We start from the raw sequence: 18,063 nt of genomic DNA on the forward strand, positions 1-18,063 counted from the left end.
ACCTGTAACAGATATGCATAAAAATATCACTTCCATGTATTAATATACCAGAGGGTTCAACATTAAGAATGCTGCACTGCATTTAGAGTTTGTTGGCTAATCTTATAAAGCAGTTGATTTATCAGAAGCTTGGCTGGGTGACTGATACATTATTATGAGTTTTTTTCCGGATACGGTTACTGTAGAAACAGCTAACACAATTAAACCATTAAATGATGTGGAGGGGTGATTGTTATCTATATCTAATATATACATTAAAGAAGATCAGATTAGGGAATAACACCATAAATATCGAGTGCAAAAAAAGAGTATCGGAGTTTTTATTTGTTATATCTGTTGGGTGAGGTGACTGTTGATTTAAGGCTGAAATCAAAGAGATAAAAGGACAATTTGTGTTGCAAGCATGGCTGTTAAATGATTTTCTATCTTTCCAGTTGAAAGCACCACTAAAAAAATGGCGATTCCTAAATAAAAACCCTTATCTGTTTTGCATCTTTTCTGAATACGAATCTGTAGTTCCAATTCTACGTGCGATTCGTAGAACGTTTAATTGTGATCATTCAAGTGACAATAATATTCTTTCGTGGCAAAATCAGTTTGAAATTATGAAAGTTCTGTGTAAAGGGAAGAGTACGGGAAGACAGAGTATCTGAAGAAAATGCTGAAAGTTTCGGAGTTTTTCTGTAAGCCCCTGTAAGGAAAAAATAAAAGATTTCCAAAAAAAGTTTTAGGAAGGCCAACCGCCAACTAAACATGCCGGTGAAGATAGCTTGGAATGTTTTAAGGAAACTTTTAAATATACATCAATATCTTTTCCAGTTGTTACAGGCTTTGAACCTTATCGAATACGCTGCGCGTGCCGACTTCGCAATCGAAATATTGCAGCATGATGCAATCGTATTGGGTTTAGTTATAAATGAACATTTAATCTTGGTGGTAAATTTAGGATAAATAATGTCCGTATCTGGGGGTTATAAAATCCCCAACTCTTAAAATGCGAAAGAGACTTCACAAAATTAAAGTTTTTCTGTGGAATATCCCGACCAATAGTTTATGGGCCCTTATTTTTTGGTGAAGCAAACGTAACAGGCGTTGATTATTTGGATATATACAAACATGCATCTTTCCTCACCTTTAAAATAGACCAGAGAGTTTTAATTAGCAACAATATGATTCACCTGCTTACTGGTATAAATCTGTACGGGATCGGTTTAATGACTTTTTCCCCAACCGCAGGATCGATTGGTATGAAGCCGATGATAGAGGTAGTTGCGGTGGCCTCCAACATCACCTTCATGTGATTTTTTTTCTTTCGCATTTTACAAAGTATGTGTGTGCCTCCACACCTATTGATTTACCGAGTTTAAAACACAGGATTGAAATAGCTGTCGCTTCCATTACTCCAGACAAGCTGATTAAGAATAGGACCAGCTCTCCTACCGTTTAGATGGATGTGTGGCACGCGACGAAAGATGCTCAGATTGAACAGTTGCAATAAAAAATTGAATTACTTTTTCATTTTATTTTTTATTCATTACTGTCGAAATTAAATATATTAAATAGCTTTCACACCCGATATTCTTTTTTGGTTTACCGTAGTGTTGGTGAAAATAACCTGTTAGGGTCGTATAAATTTATTGGTTGCTAACCTCTACATATCACATTTTGTCTTTCAGTGTGACATTGAATGTTATTTTGATTTATTGGTTAAAAACTGCATGAATTTAAATCCAATATTGTTTTTAAATGAAATTTTAACATTACAGATATATCCTGGAAATGTAGGATCGTTTTGTCTCAAAATAAGTTTCCATTTGTAATCTAAAGCATAATTAGTTTCTTGATTGATTCAATAGATCTTAACCTTGTAAATGGTCAAAATGAAAATTCTTTAAGGAACTCAGTACCTAACTTTATGATTACGGGTTGCGATTTAGATTTGAATGGATTAGAGAGATTAATGCAACCAAACAAATATTATTCGCCTATTTATTTAAGAATGATTTTCCAACAATTTATTAATCCTGTTAAACATTGCTATCCTAAACTTAACTATAACTACGACGACTGCTTAAAACGACACCAGAAAGAGAAAGGAGCAGGCTGGGATAAAGTGATAAAGTGCATTTTTGTACCGATAATGGCACAGATAGTTGAAATCTTCACAACATTATTGCTAAGCTTCTGAAGAGTAGTATACTAATAAAGATAATAAGATCATTATGACGTATTTTCCTTTGCTGTTTACATAATTTGGAGAAATCTTTTTCACCAGTTCAGGTCCTCATCACTCCAATTGATGAGGACCTCTGCTGTTTTCAAATAGAGTTTTAGGTTGGAGTTTTCCGTGTGTATGAAATTACTTATTGGATAATCCAATTAATTCACATAATCTTGTTTTTCTCATTATTAATAATTACTGATCTATTCTTCTTCTTAATGCTATCTTCTAGTTACTAAAGGAGGCCAAACTTCTATGCTTACAAATTTGTTGCGCATTTTTTATCAACTAAACCACATGATTTTTTGAAAGGTCACTCAATAGAATCTAATTTAACACCATTTTTGAAGACGTCTGGGCCCGCAGTAGACGATCACAGAGTCAAACAAATGAACAATTTGTATATTATAGTGATGAGCTACCGTAATCTGACTTTTGGATATGAGCATTTGGGATATTCAATATGAGCAAATGGAATGCTTCGTACTTGACTGGAAGGTTTTACTTTCCATCTGTTTGTAAATTCCTTCGTTAATTCAATTAATTCATTTATCCCATCCTAATCTCAGAAAAAGTTTCTGTTAAGATTTAGAGCTACAAATTTAAAGAGATTATATATGAAGGGAAATATCTGTGAGAAATCCTGAAGTTTTTCTTGGTTCAGAATTGTACTTATGTTTAATTCGTCTTTGCAAAAGCCAAGTATAATCTTGTGGTTCTCAAGTGGATTGCAGAAGATTTTGTCAGTATATATATGCTTATATTCCTATAAAAATGACTAGTCTGCAGCCGTATAGATAATATTCTCTTAATTTGTTGATAAGTAATATTTGAAAACAGTTAAACATTACACTGTTAACAGTTCTGATGGTCTATCGAAATTTAAATAGCGATTTGAGGATAAATTTACAGATCCGCCTCCTGAGACTTAAATGATAATCTTAAGGTTTTACAAGTTCCAAAAATGGAATTGTGTTTTCAACAATTTTTTTTGTTTCAGACGTTTACGATCGTGATATCTCGTTTTAGTCACGTTTTGAGCGACTTCGGATTTATTTCTTTTGGATTAAATTTAAAATAATATTGTCTAGTACGAGTTTGGTTGTCAAGGGTAGTTGATCCTGACAACCGTGGGCTAAAGGCTAATATTGTGTGTTATTTTACATTAAATATATTAGTTCTGTGCTTTTGTGAGTTTATTTAACCTTTTTGAATTGACCCGCATTCGTTTTTACATATTCAGTGATTCAGATAAAAAATAATTTATTGATTTCACTTTCTGAAAGTTTGTTATAAACAGCTGACTATTTTTTTACATATTGACTTTAAAACTTTTACTGTGTTTACATCGATTTTGGAAATTTTCGCTTTATTGAGTTAGAAAATTTTCGTTGGTGCACATTTGAGATATTCGGTTCGGGACAGAATTATTTCTGGTGGTGATCGTCTTCGGACCACGTTGAAGGACGGGAAGTCTGCAGGGAGTACCTGATCCAACAGGATTTCATCCGACGGCAGCAAACTTGTAAAAGAGGAGAGGCGGTTGCTCATCTCAATCTTCGGCGACACCGACTGCTGGTGGATGTACGATGCCCAAGGTACTCCAGTTCCTTAAGGGAAGACGGTTTCCAGAAGGAATTTACGGAGTACCGGCACGGGGTGATATATACTAAGACTGGGACCGACAGCTTTCCGCGGTTATGATGGCAGGGGGCTCGATTTTGAGAAGTTCCCACACCTATTAAAAGCATCGTGAGAAGTTTTTGACACAATATTAACAAGGGGCAACCGCTAGAGGAGTCTTCTACGAAGAGGCGGTTGAGTGACTCTCCCACAGACGAGGAGGACCCGAATAAGCTACGGGCTGGGAATAGGGGCTTGCAGTCGTCTGTTGAAAGTGTTGTGGAGGGGATGCCTGACCAGGAACGTGGTGGGGTTGGCTGGAATGGAGGTTAGCGATGGCGAGACCTGTTCGGAGTGGAAGGTGTCGGAGGACCTTCACTCGTCGTGAATATTTCCGGTATGTAATGGAAGGAGTGCTTGATTCAATTAAGACTTTGAACTCACTGATTCGTCGTAATCCCAACACGGAGTCAAATATTAAGCGGTGTTGAGCTGCATTGAGTGGTTCTACGTTGGATATCAAGAAATACAGGGATGTTTGGGTTGATGCTGCGCCTGATTCGGCGAATGCGGCCACAAATACGAAGAGGGAGTGGCGAGCGTTTGCTGCTGTGTCCGCGGCTGTGGCGTTCAGGGAAGTGTCTACCCAGACGACGGGTTCTTCCTCGGAGCCGGTGGGTTTCCGGGAGGCTCGTGGCCTTCGGGATATTTTGACCAGGTTGCTGACGGGCGAAGAAGTGGTTGGTGCAGTGGCCGTGCAATGGTCTGCTGGAGTCATGAAACGGATGGATCGTATCGATAATTTATCTGTAGCAGCGGCTAATGTGTGCCGTTTCACTGATTTGTCTGCGGCACAGCCTTCCTCAGGTCTTCAGCTGTCATTTAATGCTGTATCGCCGGGTGATGTCGTCGAAGACAGCTTGCCCGTTTTGGCGAAGGATGTGGCGTCTCCTGCTGACCAGAAATTCTGTCTGTATTACTCAGCGGCGGGGGAGCTGCCGATACTGAGGACAGCTTTACCCTGACTTTGCTAAAGAGGATTCAGAAGGAATCGCCGTCTCCGGTGTTCATCTTGCCAAGTGGCAGACTTGGCTCGTGTCATGAATAGATGGTATTGTACGTCTGTCTGCGGGCGAATAGGTTCTGCAGCCAGGGTCATTCTGTCCAATCCTGCTGTTTTGGATAATGAAACTGTGGTAGTAAAGGTGGCTGGTCATACGTATGCAGACCTCCTGTGTACTGTGAAGAAGACAGTCTCCAAGGAGGAGATTGGCCATTCCTCTCGTTACGAAAAGGCGCTGGCAGCAAACTTCTCATAAGGGTAAAGGATGCCGATATAAGGCAGCCAATTTGAAGCACTATCAACGTTTGTTTCGGTCATCCTGTGAGGAAAGTATTGTGGCTTCTGGACATCTGCGATGGTGACTGGGCGGGGTACCGACGGGGTGTTGGACACGCCCTGTGGAGTCATCGTCTGTCCGCACTAGTGTAGGTGGAAGCCAATGATGAAGCACAGGGACTCTGGCACCTCGGAGCAATTAAGACCGAGTTCCGACGGGGGCAACTTTCGAGTTGCCTCTGTTTGAGACAGGCGCTAAGCGACTGAGACCCGGCTTCTAGGGTGGGGTCGCTGGGCGCGATTGTCGGGCCTCGTGATCTTACTCTGATAAATGATGGGATGTGATCAACAAACAGCGGCTTTAAAAGACACATCCCGGGCTGTGTTAGTGCTTAATTGCGGGTCCATCCCCGAGAGGGAAGTTGGTGAGATAAGAGGTTTAGTCGGTAGAGCGCAGGTATCCATACGCACCTTTAATAACATGTTATGGAACCTGTTAGAAAGCTCTAACTTTGCCCCCGTAAATGTGGTTTCTCCGACTCACCCCAAAAAAGAATATTCTAAGAAATTTTTTATTTATTTAGTCTGCTTGTCATAGGGACACTACTGAATATTATTACATTTTCTACTATTTCTAATATTGACTTGCTGTTATTAACACGGAAAGTAGAAAGAGGAGAGAAAATTTATTTAGTATTATTTCAGGACTTCAGTTATTTTTGCTAGTTTTTCTTACTATAAAGACACTGAGATATTTATAAATGTAATAGTTACATTTATGTGCTGTTTATAAATTTAAGTATACGATATAGTCAGTGTACAAACTTTATTTATTTTTTATTTATCTTATTTATTTGTTTTTAAGATACGACTTGGCCTTTCTATCTGCTGAAGAAAGCTAGTTGAATGATTGTGTTCACTATGTGGATAGAGAGGTAAGGTGAACCCCACTAAAACTCCCCATTGAATTTCTTTAAAATTGAATCCCCATTCAATTACGAGCTAAAGAAATGGCAAGAACATATGCTGGCATGGCAAAACCTGATGTCAATAGATTGTCCCTGGAGGATTGGGAAGCGATGTGGGACGATGCCTCCACACAGAGGAACCTGGACGAGACGTCTGATTCCCAGGATTGAACCGCGGGTTCGGAGGGGATTTGGCGAGTTGGACTACTACCTCGCCCAGTATCTTTTGGAGCATGGCGGGTTCGCGTCCTACCTTCATAGATTCCGCAGGAGGGATGCCTCGGACTGCCTACACTGGGAAGCCGAGGACACTCCTGAATACACTTATGTGTGTGACAGATAGGCGCATGTGAGACGTCAGCTAAACCTGGAGGGTTTGACCCCGGAGAATGGTATGCTAAAGAGTCGCTCAGAAAGGAACGCTGTTAGGAGCTTTGTCGGCGATATTCTAAAAACTAAAGAGTCAGAAGCTAGCATACAAGGAGACTACTAGCGGGAAGTAGAAGCATTGATGTTAGATTAACCGTGGTAAAAGCCCTCAGTTGACGCGAAGACTTTGACCGGAGAGCAAAGTGGTGAAGGACAGCGCCTCTTGCAGAGCCGTCGTTCGTCCGCGCTTGCGTGGATGGGCGACGTGATGATGCGCGGGATCCCGGGATCCGCCGAGCTCGAAGGCACTTCCCGGCGAGAGTAATGCTTAATTGCGGGTCCGGCCACGGCGGGGAGAAGAACCGGTGTGATAGGAGGTTTAGTTGGTAGAGCGCAGACACACACGCACTCTTTATAACATCTTGCGGAACCTGTTAGCGAGCCCGACTATTCGTCCGTAAATGGGGTTGCTCCGACTCATCGAAAAAAAGAACCCCACTAAAAAAAAATCATGACTATGTAATCATCTAATTCAGCATAGTAATTTATACATTAAAACAAAAGAATACCTGGAAGAAAAGAATGTAAATCTATTAAATGAAAATTACTAAAATGTGTAGCATTTATTTAATAAATACAAGGTCTTATATTCAAAAATTCAATCTTAATTAAATTCAAAAAGATAAATTTGAAGTTTATACATTTCATTAAGATTTTTAAACTTTTAATTTATTTCAGAATATATCTTTCGTACTCTTTCATTAGAATAACACTGCTTTGGAATCCATAAATGACTTTGCTAGACTAAAATGTGACAGTGCTTAATAATTCTTACAGTCTTAAGTTCTCTTGAATTATATTACACAGATATTCATTTCATATTCTTTTTTTTGGACAAAAAGTTCATAAACTTTTCAGATATCTTTAAATGATGTCATATTTCACTAATAAAGTGTTCAGCGAGCAAAAAAAGGATGATGAGATTATCAGGAAAAGATTTATTGTTTCGGAAGAGAAATGAAGTTTCTACTTGATGCGTGAAATTTAACGTTAATTACTTGTTTTTTTCTGGCTCTGTTTAATTTTTTTTAAATGTATATTTTAGTAAAATACTGCAGACTAACAAGATTATAGTTTTATTGGTTGAATGTGCTAAGAAGTTTTTCATACCGTGATTCGATCACTGTGTTATAGACTGGTCCTAATAGTTACATACGAAATAAGATAAATGAGCATAACATCACTTTTAAGTTATTATTTAATTTTGAATCCAATATACATTTACATTAGACAACCTTTTTTTAAATTATCAATATTGTTTGGTCAAGTAAACAATTTAACCGGAAATCATTATTGCATTCAATTGCGAAGTTTATTTTTCGCAACGTCCTACGAAACGAAAGTACTGAAAGCATTCTTTTATGAACTTATTAAGTAATTTTATTATTTTTCAATCGTAAAAGTGTATTTTACAACTCAATAATATGGTTTAATAAGTCTTACAATCTATTTCAGTGGTTTGCATCTAAAATTAAATTGTCAGATTTGTTGTGTCTTAATTTAATTGATTTTCTTACATATAATAGCTCGGTTCTTATGAATTAAAGATGTTCCATTCGTTTTTTCTTTGAAGAATATTAAATGATCGCTTCACAAGCTATGTCTAGTAATTGATTGAACCTGACTTGAATAATAAAACGAGACTGACATGCATAATAACTGCTTAACAACGGCTCACAAAAAACAGGTCGCAAAAGTTTCATTATGGAAGTTAAAAGTTTCTAAAAAGCTACTTTAGTTTATGAAACTAAAAAGCTGTTTTAGTTTCTTAAAATATTAACAATTACCCGTTCAACTCTTATTTAACGATAAATTTTTGCTTCGATTTTCTTTATGATTGGAAAATTATCCTGCATTTAATTTTTCCTTCATTTGTTTGGCCTTAGGTTTAGAAAGAAAGGCTACAACCGTTTCCAGCGGACCCAATTAAGCTAATTTACTTCCAACAATTTGTCGAGTGGATTTCAAAGAATAGTTTTAATTAATCAAGTTATCATTGTAGTATTAACCAGGAAAATACTCCCAGGTGAATTTAGTCTATACAATTTATTTTAAAATTTTATTTTTATAATATATAATATGTTGTAATTTAATTATTATGTTATATTTAAAAATTCTGGTGAGAATTTATGACCGCTTATTAATTTTTTCATGAAAATGCACGTTTCATTATTCAATTTCAATGTATTTTGTAGAAGTTTTTAATTTTTCCGCAGTTTTTTAAGATCTGAAAAATTGGTTTCTTTGGTATTAGAGAATTGCCAAAGTATATCTATATTGATTTTTCGAACATATGTAGATTTAAAATAAATACAATTATTTTATTAATGTATTTAAATTATGCATTTGTATACCTGTAACAAAATTTATTGGAACTACATTTAATTACCGAATTACTCGTGGAATGATAATTTTTGAAGTCAACATTACTGTCCACTAATTGGAAAACGTGTTAGTTGATAGCAATAGTCCATCCCCTCAGCTGCATTCTGTGATAGCAAAGAATAGATATTTAAAAACCGATAGTCATATCGGTTGTCACTGAGATTACCAAGTTAAAGAATGTTTTCTCAAATTCTAAGGTGGGATAGTATTTCAAGTTGTTAGTAAATTCTCAGCAGTCAATGGTAGATAGCTAATACTCCAGATACTGCCAATGTAATTGTAAATATCATTCATATATATATATATATATATATATATATATATATCATTATACGAATATATGTTATATATAACATATATGAATCTTTATGTAAATTTACTGCAATAATACATGTAATATGTAATGAGTGAAAGAAGAGTTGTTGAGTCCTTGGATACTTGCAGTAGACTCGTAGAAGACTGGAAGAGGACTACTTGAATGAAGTACGAGGCCTGCTTATATACTATGTATAAAGCCGCTGAACCGTCAGGAGCCGAGTGTGAATCAGACTGAAGCCGAAGATCTTTGAATTTTTTAATTTCTATTTTAAAAGTCCTATTTTAAATGAAAATTAATGTTTATCATTAATAGTGAATTTAAATAACACGAATGAAACCTAAGTCTATACAAATGAGGAACTAGATAAAGCGGTTTCAAATTTCTAGTTTAAATTCCGGAAAATCCTGAACCATTTAATTCGCTAATAACATATTTCTGATACGTAAAAACTATATTTATATGACCAGGAAAGTCCTCTTTCACCATTCACCCATTACTAAATTTTTCATTTTCGGAATGACTAGAAAGTTGAAATTCGTTATATGCATTCCTTCAAGGATCTTTAAGAAAATTAAACAAGATTAATGTGAATAACAATCCCGAAGGGATTGAAAAAAGAATTCCTAAATTTAAAAATTCAGTTTTTGTTAGTTTGAAAAGCGAATACATCAGCTAGGGAGCGTATGCCGTGAGAAAAAACATTGACAGGAAATGTTAATTTAAGAAACTGTTGTAACTTAACCAAATTGAAAGTGTGAAGTTGAGCAGAACTGTAAACTCTACATGAAAATAAAATTTAGTGTTCATTCTGGGATCAGGACGTTCTCAGTATGGCGTCCAACACCGTTTACTGAGATAATTGGGCTCATATCAACTACTAATGATTTTGAGGATAGCTTTCGGAATGCTATCGGTATCCTATAATTTTTCCTTAAGCTATTTTGCATCTAAAACCTTCATTAATTGAAGAATAAAGTTGAGAACGAAAATTAATACGGCTCATGTGCACATATAAAAAAGAAATGTATAAATTACCATAAATATAAATGGTATAATGCTATGTATAGCGACTGATTGTAATATTAATTAGTTAACAAGTACAATCAAAAAGTGGCTTAAAACAGTCAAAACAGATTCAATTAAAAACTGGTCCTACAACTATAACGTTGCACTGTAACTGTTAATATATTTACAGTATTGGTTATTAAAATATATCTTAGATTTACATTACTAAGGACGCCCTTCGTGAAAATATACTAATTTTTACTAATTAACGAAAATTTTATCCAGGTATATTTTAATAATTACGAGTATAATTCATTTCATTTCACCTCAACAATCGCATGTTAATATAGAACCGATATTAATGCAAGCTTACATTCAACGACTAACGCTCGTGTTATATATTACGATGTAGTTACTTGTCATCACCAAACACAACACAATCTTCCTTTTGTTATTTTTAACCAATAAACTTAGATATTCTATTGTCGCTTAATTGTACATAAACCTCAACAGGGCAGTAAAGTTTTTAATATTATATAAATAATAGATTTACATCAGACAGCTACACTGTTGGAAATTTTACCTTATTATTAGCGATACCTAAATTTACATATTACATATTAAATAATCAATTTTACTGAAATTGTTAAGTTACTGTGGTATAAAAAATAAGCGGTTTCCTATATAAAATTTAAAGAATACAATTAAAAAATAAAAAAGGATTTCATTCTTAGATATAATTTTTAACAAAAAGACTATGAAAACCTCTATCAATTACATTAAATTTCTTCTTGATCAAATGATAAAAATATAAATATTGAGTAGTATTAACTGTAAGTTTTTTTTTTTTTAAATGCCGTATTTAATTTATTTTTACTTCTTTGTACGAAGTAAAGGAATTATTGTGATCGTGAAAACTTTCGGTTTTCAGATTTCAGCGAAATATTCATTTTGACCAACCCTGAATCCATTTTGACTAATTTCGGCGTGACGTCTGTATGTACGTATGTATCTCGCATAACTCAAAAACGATTAGTCGTAGGGTGTTGAAATTTTGAAATTCGCACTCTTTTAACATCTAATTGTGCACCACCCTTTTGATTGCAATCGACTGGACCAAAAGAAACCAAAAAATTCCGAACTCCAAAAGATTTGGATTTTGGAGTTTTTGTAACAGCAATAATAAACCCTCATTGAGAGCTTTTCAACAATGTATCAAAGTGTACTTATTTTCATTGGTTCCAGAGGTATAGCCAAATAAAATTTTAATTAATGAAGTATCTGGATCTTACAAGAGGAAGGCAAATCGGTTCGAATTCGACTTTATTTCCAACTTTTGTTTTAATTTAAATATATTAATTTATTAATAATTATTAACCTTTGATTGTAATAAAAAAAATTACAATAAATAATAATTCAATAATAGCAATAAAAATAAAGAAATATGAAAAAATCAGATGTTATTAGTGAAACAAAATTTTATGTACTTTTAAAAATGTGTATATGTAATATAATAGGCTTACAAGGAAGTCATGTGGTGTTCACATCAGATTTGGTGAAACATTTGATTATTTAATATTAACTGGAAATTATAATTAAGAATCGTATTATGCTTATTTATGTATATGTTTCAATCTACTTTATAAAAAATATTGCTATAAAATTTAGTAACCTTCTCCTGTTTCGTTTTTGTTTTCATTTTTTTGATGGTAACATCATAATAATTTAAAAACCAGTATAAGATCCATGTAAGATTTGCAAGAAATATATAATAAAAGAACTTATTAGTCCCTTTATTATTATTATTATTACTATAAAATAGACCTAATATTTCAGCAATTGCACTTTTATTAAAGAACTGGAGCATCATATCTCACTTTTAAATGAAATAAGTATAAATGAAGTGCAGCAAATATGTGTATATATAATTTAATAGACGTACAAGGAAGTCATGTGGCTTCACATCAGATTTTTTATTTATTTATTAATTTATATATATATATATTTTTATATATAAACTTTTTAATAAATTTTGTGATATCATTAATTAGAGGAGTGTAACAAAAAAATAAAACCAGAAAACTTATTAGTTATTCCAGCTAAAAACACATTGAGAAAGTTTGTTACTGTATTTCGTTTTAAGAAAAATTGATATGAAATAGGAAATTAGAACTTCTTTCAGTGAGGGTTTTTTATGAAGTAAACAAACACCAAATAAATTCTGGTGGTTAACGTAATAAATAATAACTGATGAGAAGCAATATGAGATTATCACATAAAAGTGAGTCTTCTCTCATCTTATTATTTTCTTCATATTCTGTTACCTAAGTGAACACAAACATTAGTTTAACTGATGTTCTGTAATGTTGGTACCTACTCTGCTTTATGATGGAAGTGTTTAATAAACGAAATTGCTCTAAGTACCGCTGTCAAGCATTCATAAATGGGATAAATATTAATATTTGTTTTTAATCCCTAGATTATTTTTACCTCTATAACCATATTTTATTTTTAACAGCTTTTAATGGAAAAGAATATTTTATTACACCCTACAAGATATTTTGTTACTGTATATTAATCTCTATGATGAAGTTTACTTTACGGTAATTTTGTACTATAATTTGTAACAAAAATTATGACCATGATTTAAAATTAACCTTTTAAAGCGACACAATAGGACAACTTATGTATGATAATCATACATAAGACACTTATGTATGATTATCAGTTAGATGAACGATTTGATCACATCCCTTTTTTGAAAGTCTGTCAATACTAGAGAAGTGCTAGGACAAGATCCAAGAGTAGGGGCTCTGGTTTCTTTACCTCTCTCTCTTTGATACATAACTCAAATGAAATGAATCTTTAGAAATGATGCAACTTAATTCTTCTACTTTCAGGAATACAGTTACTACAGTTTGATTAGAGAAAAAAGACAACCACCCATCTTTGAGTTCTAATAATTTTAAAATAGTAATGCAGTACACATAAAATTACGGCCGGTTCTTTTTACGTTTTGGTGGCAGGACACGTCTATACAGGGGGTAACGTATAATTAATTTTACAAAAGATTGCAAACACCCTCTATTTGACAACATTCCTACCACATCATTTATAAATATTATTTAACGAAATGTGCTAATTACTCGTAAATTTATGATTTTAGTTATAATAATGTTAGTTACAAATATTGCATATCGTGTGTATGGAGTATTTACCTGATGAGGAAATTAAAACCGAACCGTTGCAGATTAAACACAGTTGCGACATGTAACATTTTGTAAATGAATACAATACAACATTTTTGTGAATGATATATGGTTTATATCATGTTGTATCGTAATATCGTATATTATTTCTACATAATTTCCATTTTTTAATCTAGTCGATTATTATACTCTTTGCTGGAATTCAGAAATTTTTCTGCAAATATTTTACGCGTTTCTTGAAAGGATCCAGTAAGAACATAAACTACCGCTATAACAGCATATGTATGTATATATAAATGAAAGGAAAAAACATAATAAAAAAATTATTTACATTAAAATATATCATAGAAATAGAGATTTTAAGGCCTTTTTCATTGTTATATAACATTAGGAATACTTTTTTGTAAAGAACTTAGTTCATCTTATTAAAATTCTTTTATAATTTCTCTCATAAAATGTTAGGTCCTTTTCTATGGTTATTTTGTTGATATTAAGCTTTTTTAAAAAAAAAATCTTCTCCAGCAATCGTATTGAAATAATTTTTTTAAGGAATAAAAAACATAGCAGATATTAAAAGATGCCTCTATAAATTCTGAGTGGTTAAATAGAAAGATAAATTAATGCAAATAAAAATTCATTTGAAAAAAATTTAATCAACCCCTATTTACGCTTTGTCAGTATACCTAATTATTAACAAAGAACATTCCCTTCTCAGTGAAATGAATACATTATCTACTATATGAATAAATACAATATCATTAACTTGTTTTGTATACCCACGAGCCACTGCACGGACTCAGCTAGATGAACGTTGAACACATAAGAGTTCGTTTTAGTCTTCCTTTCAGTTTTACTTTGATGTCTCCCTCTATTTGACAACATTCCTACCACACCATTTATAATATTATTCAACGAAATGTACTAACTAAATTTATAAGTTTAGTTATAATAATGTTGCAAATATCGTATATTTGGTGTGTAATTAATTATCATATATATGGTGGTGAGGAAATTAAAACCGAACCGCTACAGATTAAATACAGTTGTGACATGTAACATTTTGTAAATGAAATTAAAAAGTGAAAACATAAATTCTATATCTACATTAATAAATATTTACATATTTTTACAAAGAATATTGAATGAGCGTCGAACGCAGTGATGTACTTTTGTGGCCGAGTGATCATATTAAGAACAACACCTGACGCAAAACGTTGCTCTCAATGCCATCGATTTATTGTTGAATATTTGCTTTCAATTCATCGACGTAATAAGATTTGATTCATAAAATCTATCTTTTAAATAGCCCAAAGCAAAATTTTTAAACTAGAAAAATCTTAGGAACACGGAAGCCACCGCTCTTTACCTTCTGTAAAAGCCACATAAACGCGTCCTAACGAATCGTTGATAATTTAAATGAATCATCCGTCCGTTAGCCTTAATAATTAAGATGTTTCATAACGCCCATCCTTCTTTCATCCAACTCTAGTAATAAGCAGTTTTATTGTATACTAGTTTTAATTTTTATAAATACTTATTTAGCAGAGTATAATTAAGGATATTATATCCTTTTAAATGAATAATCAGGATTTTTAAATAAAAAATTAAGCCAAATGCCACTGCGTAACGCCGATCGCAAAAACGCTAAAAGTGTTCGTCCGGCGTTCTGTGCATTCAAAAATAATTTAACATCAATTTTAAAATTTATATTTAGTTAGAACGGAAAGATAAAATAATAGTTAAACTAAGAACTCGATTGGCAGTCAACGATTTCAGAATGTTTATTCAAATCATTAACGATTACACAACCTAATGGAAAGAAAATTCTTACTGACATTTGTAGATAGAATACATTGTCTGATTGCGTAGGAGAGAAAAAAAAAATTAATTGATGTAATCAAAACTTAACGATTAAATTATTGTTAGTTTTTGGTCTACATCAATTCATTCGTTTATATACTAAATAGCCCATACATATTCTACCTAAAAATTATCAACTGGTGTACTTTATTGTGTTCTAAAATTGAGCGGTATCCGTATTGATACATGTGCTTTAATGCCATTTATGAGTTTTACCGTGTCATAACAAACTAACTCGGTCCAGCTGTTGAACAGATATTGTTCAAGCTAATCTTTTCAATGATACATAGCTATTTAACTTGTACATATCCACAAATAAATGCTGTTTTTGGCAATAACGAATATGGCTCGCTCGATCAGTTTAATTTGTTTGTAAATGTCATAAAATATTATTTTATGAAATTGTGTATTGCATCTATTTTTACTCCTGTGGAGGGGATTGCCTATGATTGAATTACATAGTATGATGAACAATAATCCGTAGTTGTGTTAAGAATGCCACTGTTATTCGATTATCTGGTTCAATTAATCGAAAGGTTGAGTTTTTATCCGGTTGAATTATGCACGAATCATATTTTAATTTTTTTAGAAACTGAATATTCGTATGATCAGTATCATTGGTGACCAATTATTTTGAGGGAGATTTATTTATGTGGAGTCCCTCTTTTCTGGATGCTATTAAAAGGATTTTATTTTAGAGTTTTATATGAGTTTTGTATTACATTTACGTGGTTTTATTTTTTTTTAAGTTGGCTTGGTTTAATTTTTATTTATAGTTTTCGTTTGATTTATTATTAAACCAAAAAATTATGGTTTTCGACATGTATTGTTAAAGTTATAATTAAATGAAGCTACAAGATACAACTCACTGTTGAAAATTCAACAGTGAATGAAAAAGAAAACATCGAATGAGGAAAATTAAAAATAAAGTCCAATTAAAAGAATAAAATTAAGGTAGCCGCTAACTACCTTTAGTACAAAATAAGTATAATTGGCTTCCTAGCAAAAGATTAATTAATTTAAAAAAAATAAAATAATAAGAATCATCCTATCTAACGTATTAAATATTTGCCGTTAGTTTTAAGGTCAATTACTAGCGTCAAAATTAGGATAAAAAATCAAGAGTGATCTTGTTTGTTTTTTCTCATTCATTTCTTTGCTAATGAGCGATATTTACATTTATTTCTAAAATTCATCTGCAGATTATTGAAGAAAATCTAAGATATTTCTTTATTTTGACTACAACTTCGTTAATCTCCTTAATCTCACTTAATGATCCTGTGAAGCGCAATAATAAAATATTACACACAAACTGCCGAAACGGCTTTTCTAATTGTCCTTTTTCAATTTGGACCTTCTTGATCAACACTTTACTAACAATAAAGTTAATTTTGCAAGTAATAGATACTGCAAAATGGATAATATTTAAAATATAATAATAGTAATTATACTATTATCATAATTTTTGTCAAGTCATTATTTTGATGGAGAGAGTTAGAAAATGAATGAAGTGCTGCAATATATTACTGCTGAACTGAAGTTTTTGTATTTTCTGCAGTATATTTTGAGCAGTGGTTTACAACAGCAATCTAATAACTCTATTTTGTCATTAATAAAAGTTATGTGAGTTATTTAAAAGGGTTCCTCTTTGGGTGATAATTCTTTTTATTTTAGGCACACTAACTTACACGGTCTCCTTTTAAGAAATTAATAGATTTTAATAATTAGATAATCTACAGATATATTTTATTAATAATAGACTTACCACAGTGACGATAATGAAAATGGAGAAGAGAGCAATAAGACAGATCTCCTGCCAAGCTAACCAGTCCCTCATTTTGTCGCTGCATTGCCACCTACGCAAAATTTAAAAATAAATACATTAAATAATGAAAAAAAAAAAATTAAATTGAAGTGTTAAATGTAAACTCAATTATTTTCACTTATTTTATCTACTACAAAATATATTTAATTTAGATAGAAGTAAAACACAAAATTAACTTGGGCAGTAATGTTAACAGGATGTTACACCGGTTACTGTTGTATTAATTCAAAAATAGTTTTAAAAAAAAATCTGGTGTGAACACCACATAACTTCCTTGTACGCTTATTAAATTACATATATTTTTTATATATTTATTGCATTTTTTTGTTGTTATTGAATTATCATTTATTGTATTTTTTTTACTTCTGATGTACCTCTACAATTCCCTTACAAACTTTTGATCTGAAAAAGCCGTACCTACTCTTCCATCGTAGTACTAATATCCATAATGAATCCTCTTCTTAAAATAACACACTACTCTCCAAACTGTTACAGCATTCTTAACATCAACCACACTCTTTCACCACAACATATTGTTTCCAATTCTGTGCACTTTCTTTGTATAATTATATATCATTTAATTTTCTACAACTGAATCTTACCTATTTGAATTAGTTTCTCTATATTACTTCAAGAGATTGAAGACGTTTTAGTTTAATGAATATTTTTTGAAAATATTATTTTATCACATCATAAAATCTACTCAGAGCATATATACCTTTATTAAATATTACTTTAATGATGCACATGCAATTATTTTTATTATCTTATCTTCACTTTTTATCAATAGTAGTACCGATGAAAGATAGTAATTATAGTATGATATTAATGAGATTTAACTTAAATTAATTATCATACGTCAGATTTCTTAATAAATATT

At 32.4% G+C, this 18,063-nt stretch overlaps 1 protein-coding gene across 1 annotated transcript in view; it reads right to left on the minus strand.

Moving 5' to 3' along the window:
• LOC142318249 (putative G-protein coupled receptor No18) overlaps positions 1-18,063 on the minus strand; it is a 318,921-nt gene that overhangs the window by 249,986 nt on the left and 50,872 nt on the right. Inside the window, exon 2 of the mRNA XM_075354813.1 lies at positions 17,124-17,214. Within this exon, the coding sequence (XP_075210928.1) occupies positions 17,124-17,195 (72 nt within the window). The 5' untranslated portion in view covers positions 17,196-17,214. The remainder of the gene's footprint in view (positions 1-17,123; positions 17,215-18,063) is intronic.

This window comes from Lycorma delicatula, chromosome 1, assembly GCF_047948215.1.
Source record: "Lycorma delicatula isolate Av1 chromosome 1, ASM4794821v1, whole genome shotgun sequence".
Classification (NCBI taxonomy): domain Eukaryota; kingdom Metazoa; phylum Arthropoda; class Insecta; order Hemiptera; family Fulgoridae; genus Lycorma; species Lycorma delicatula.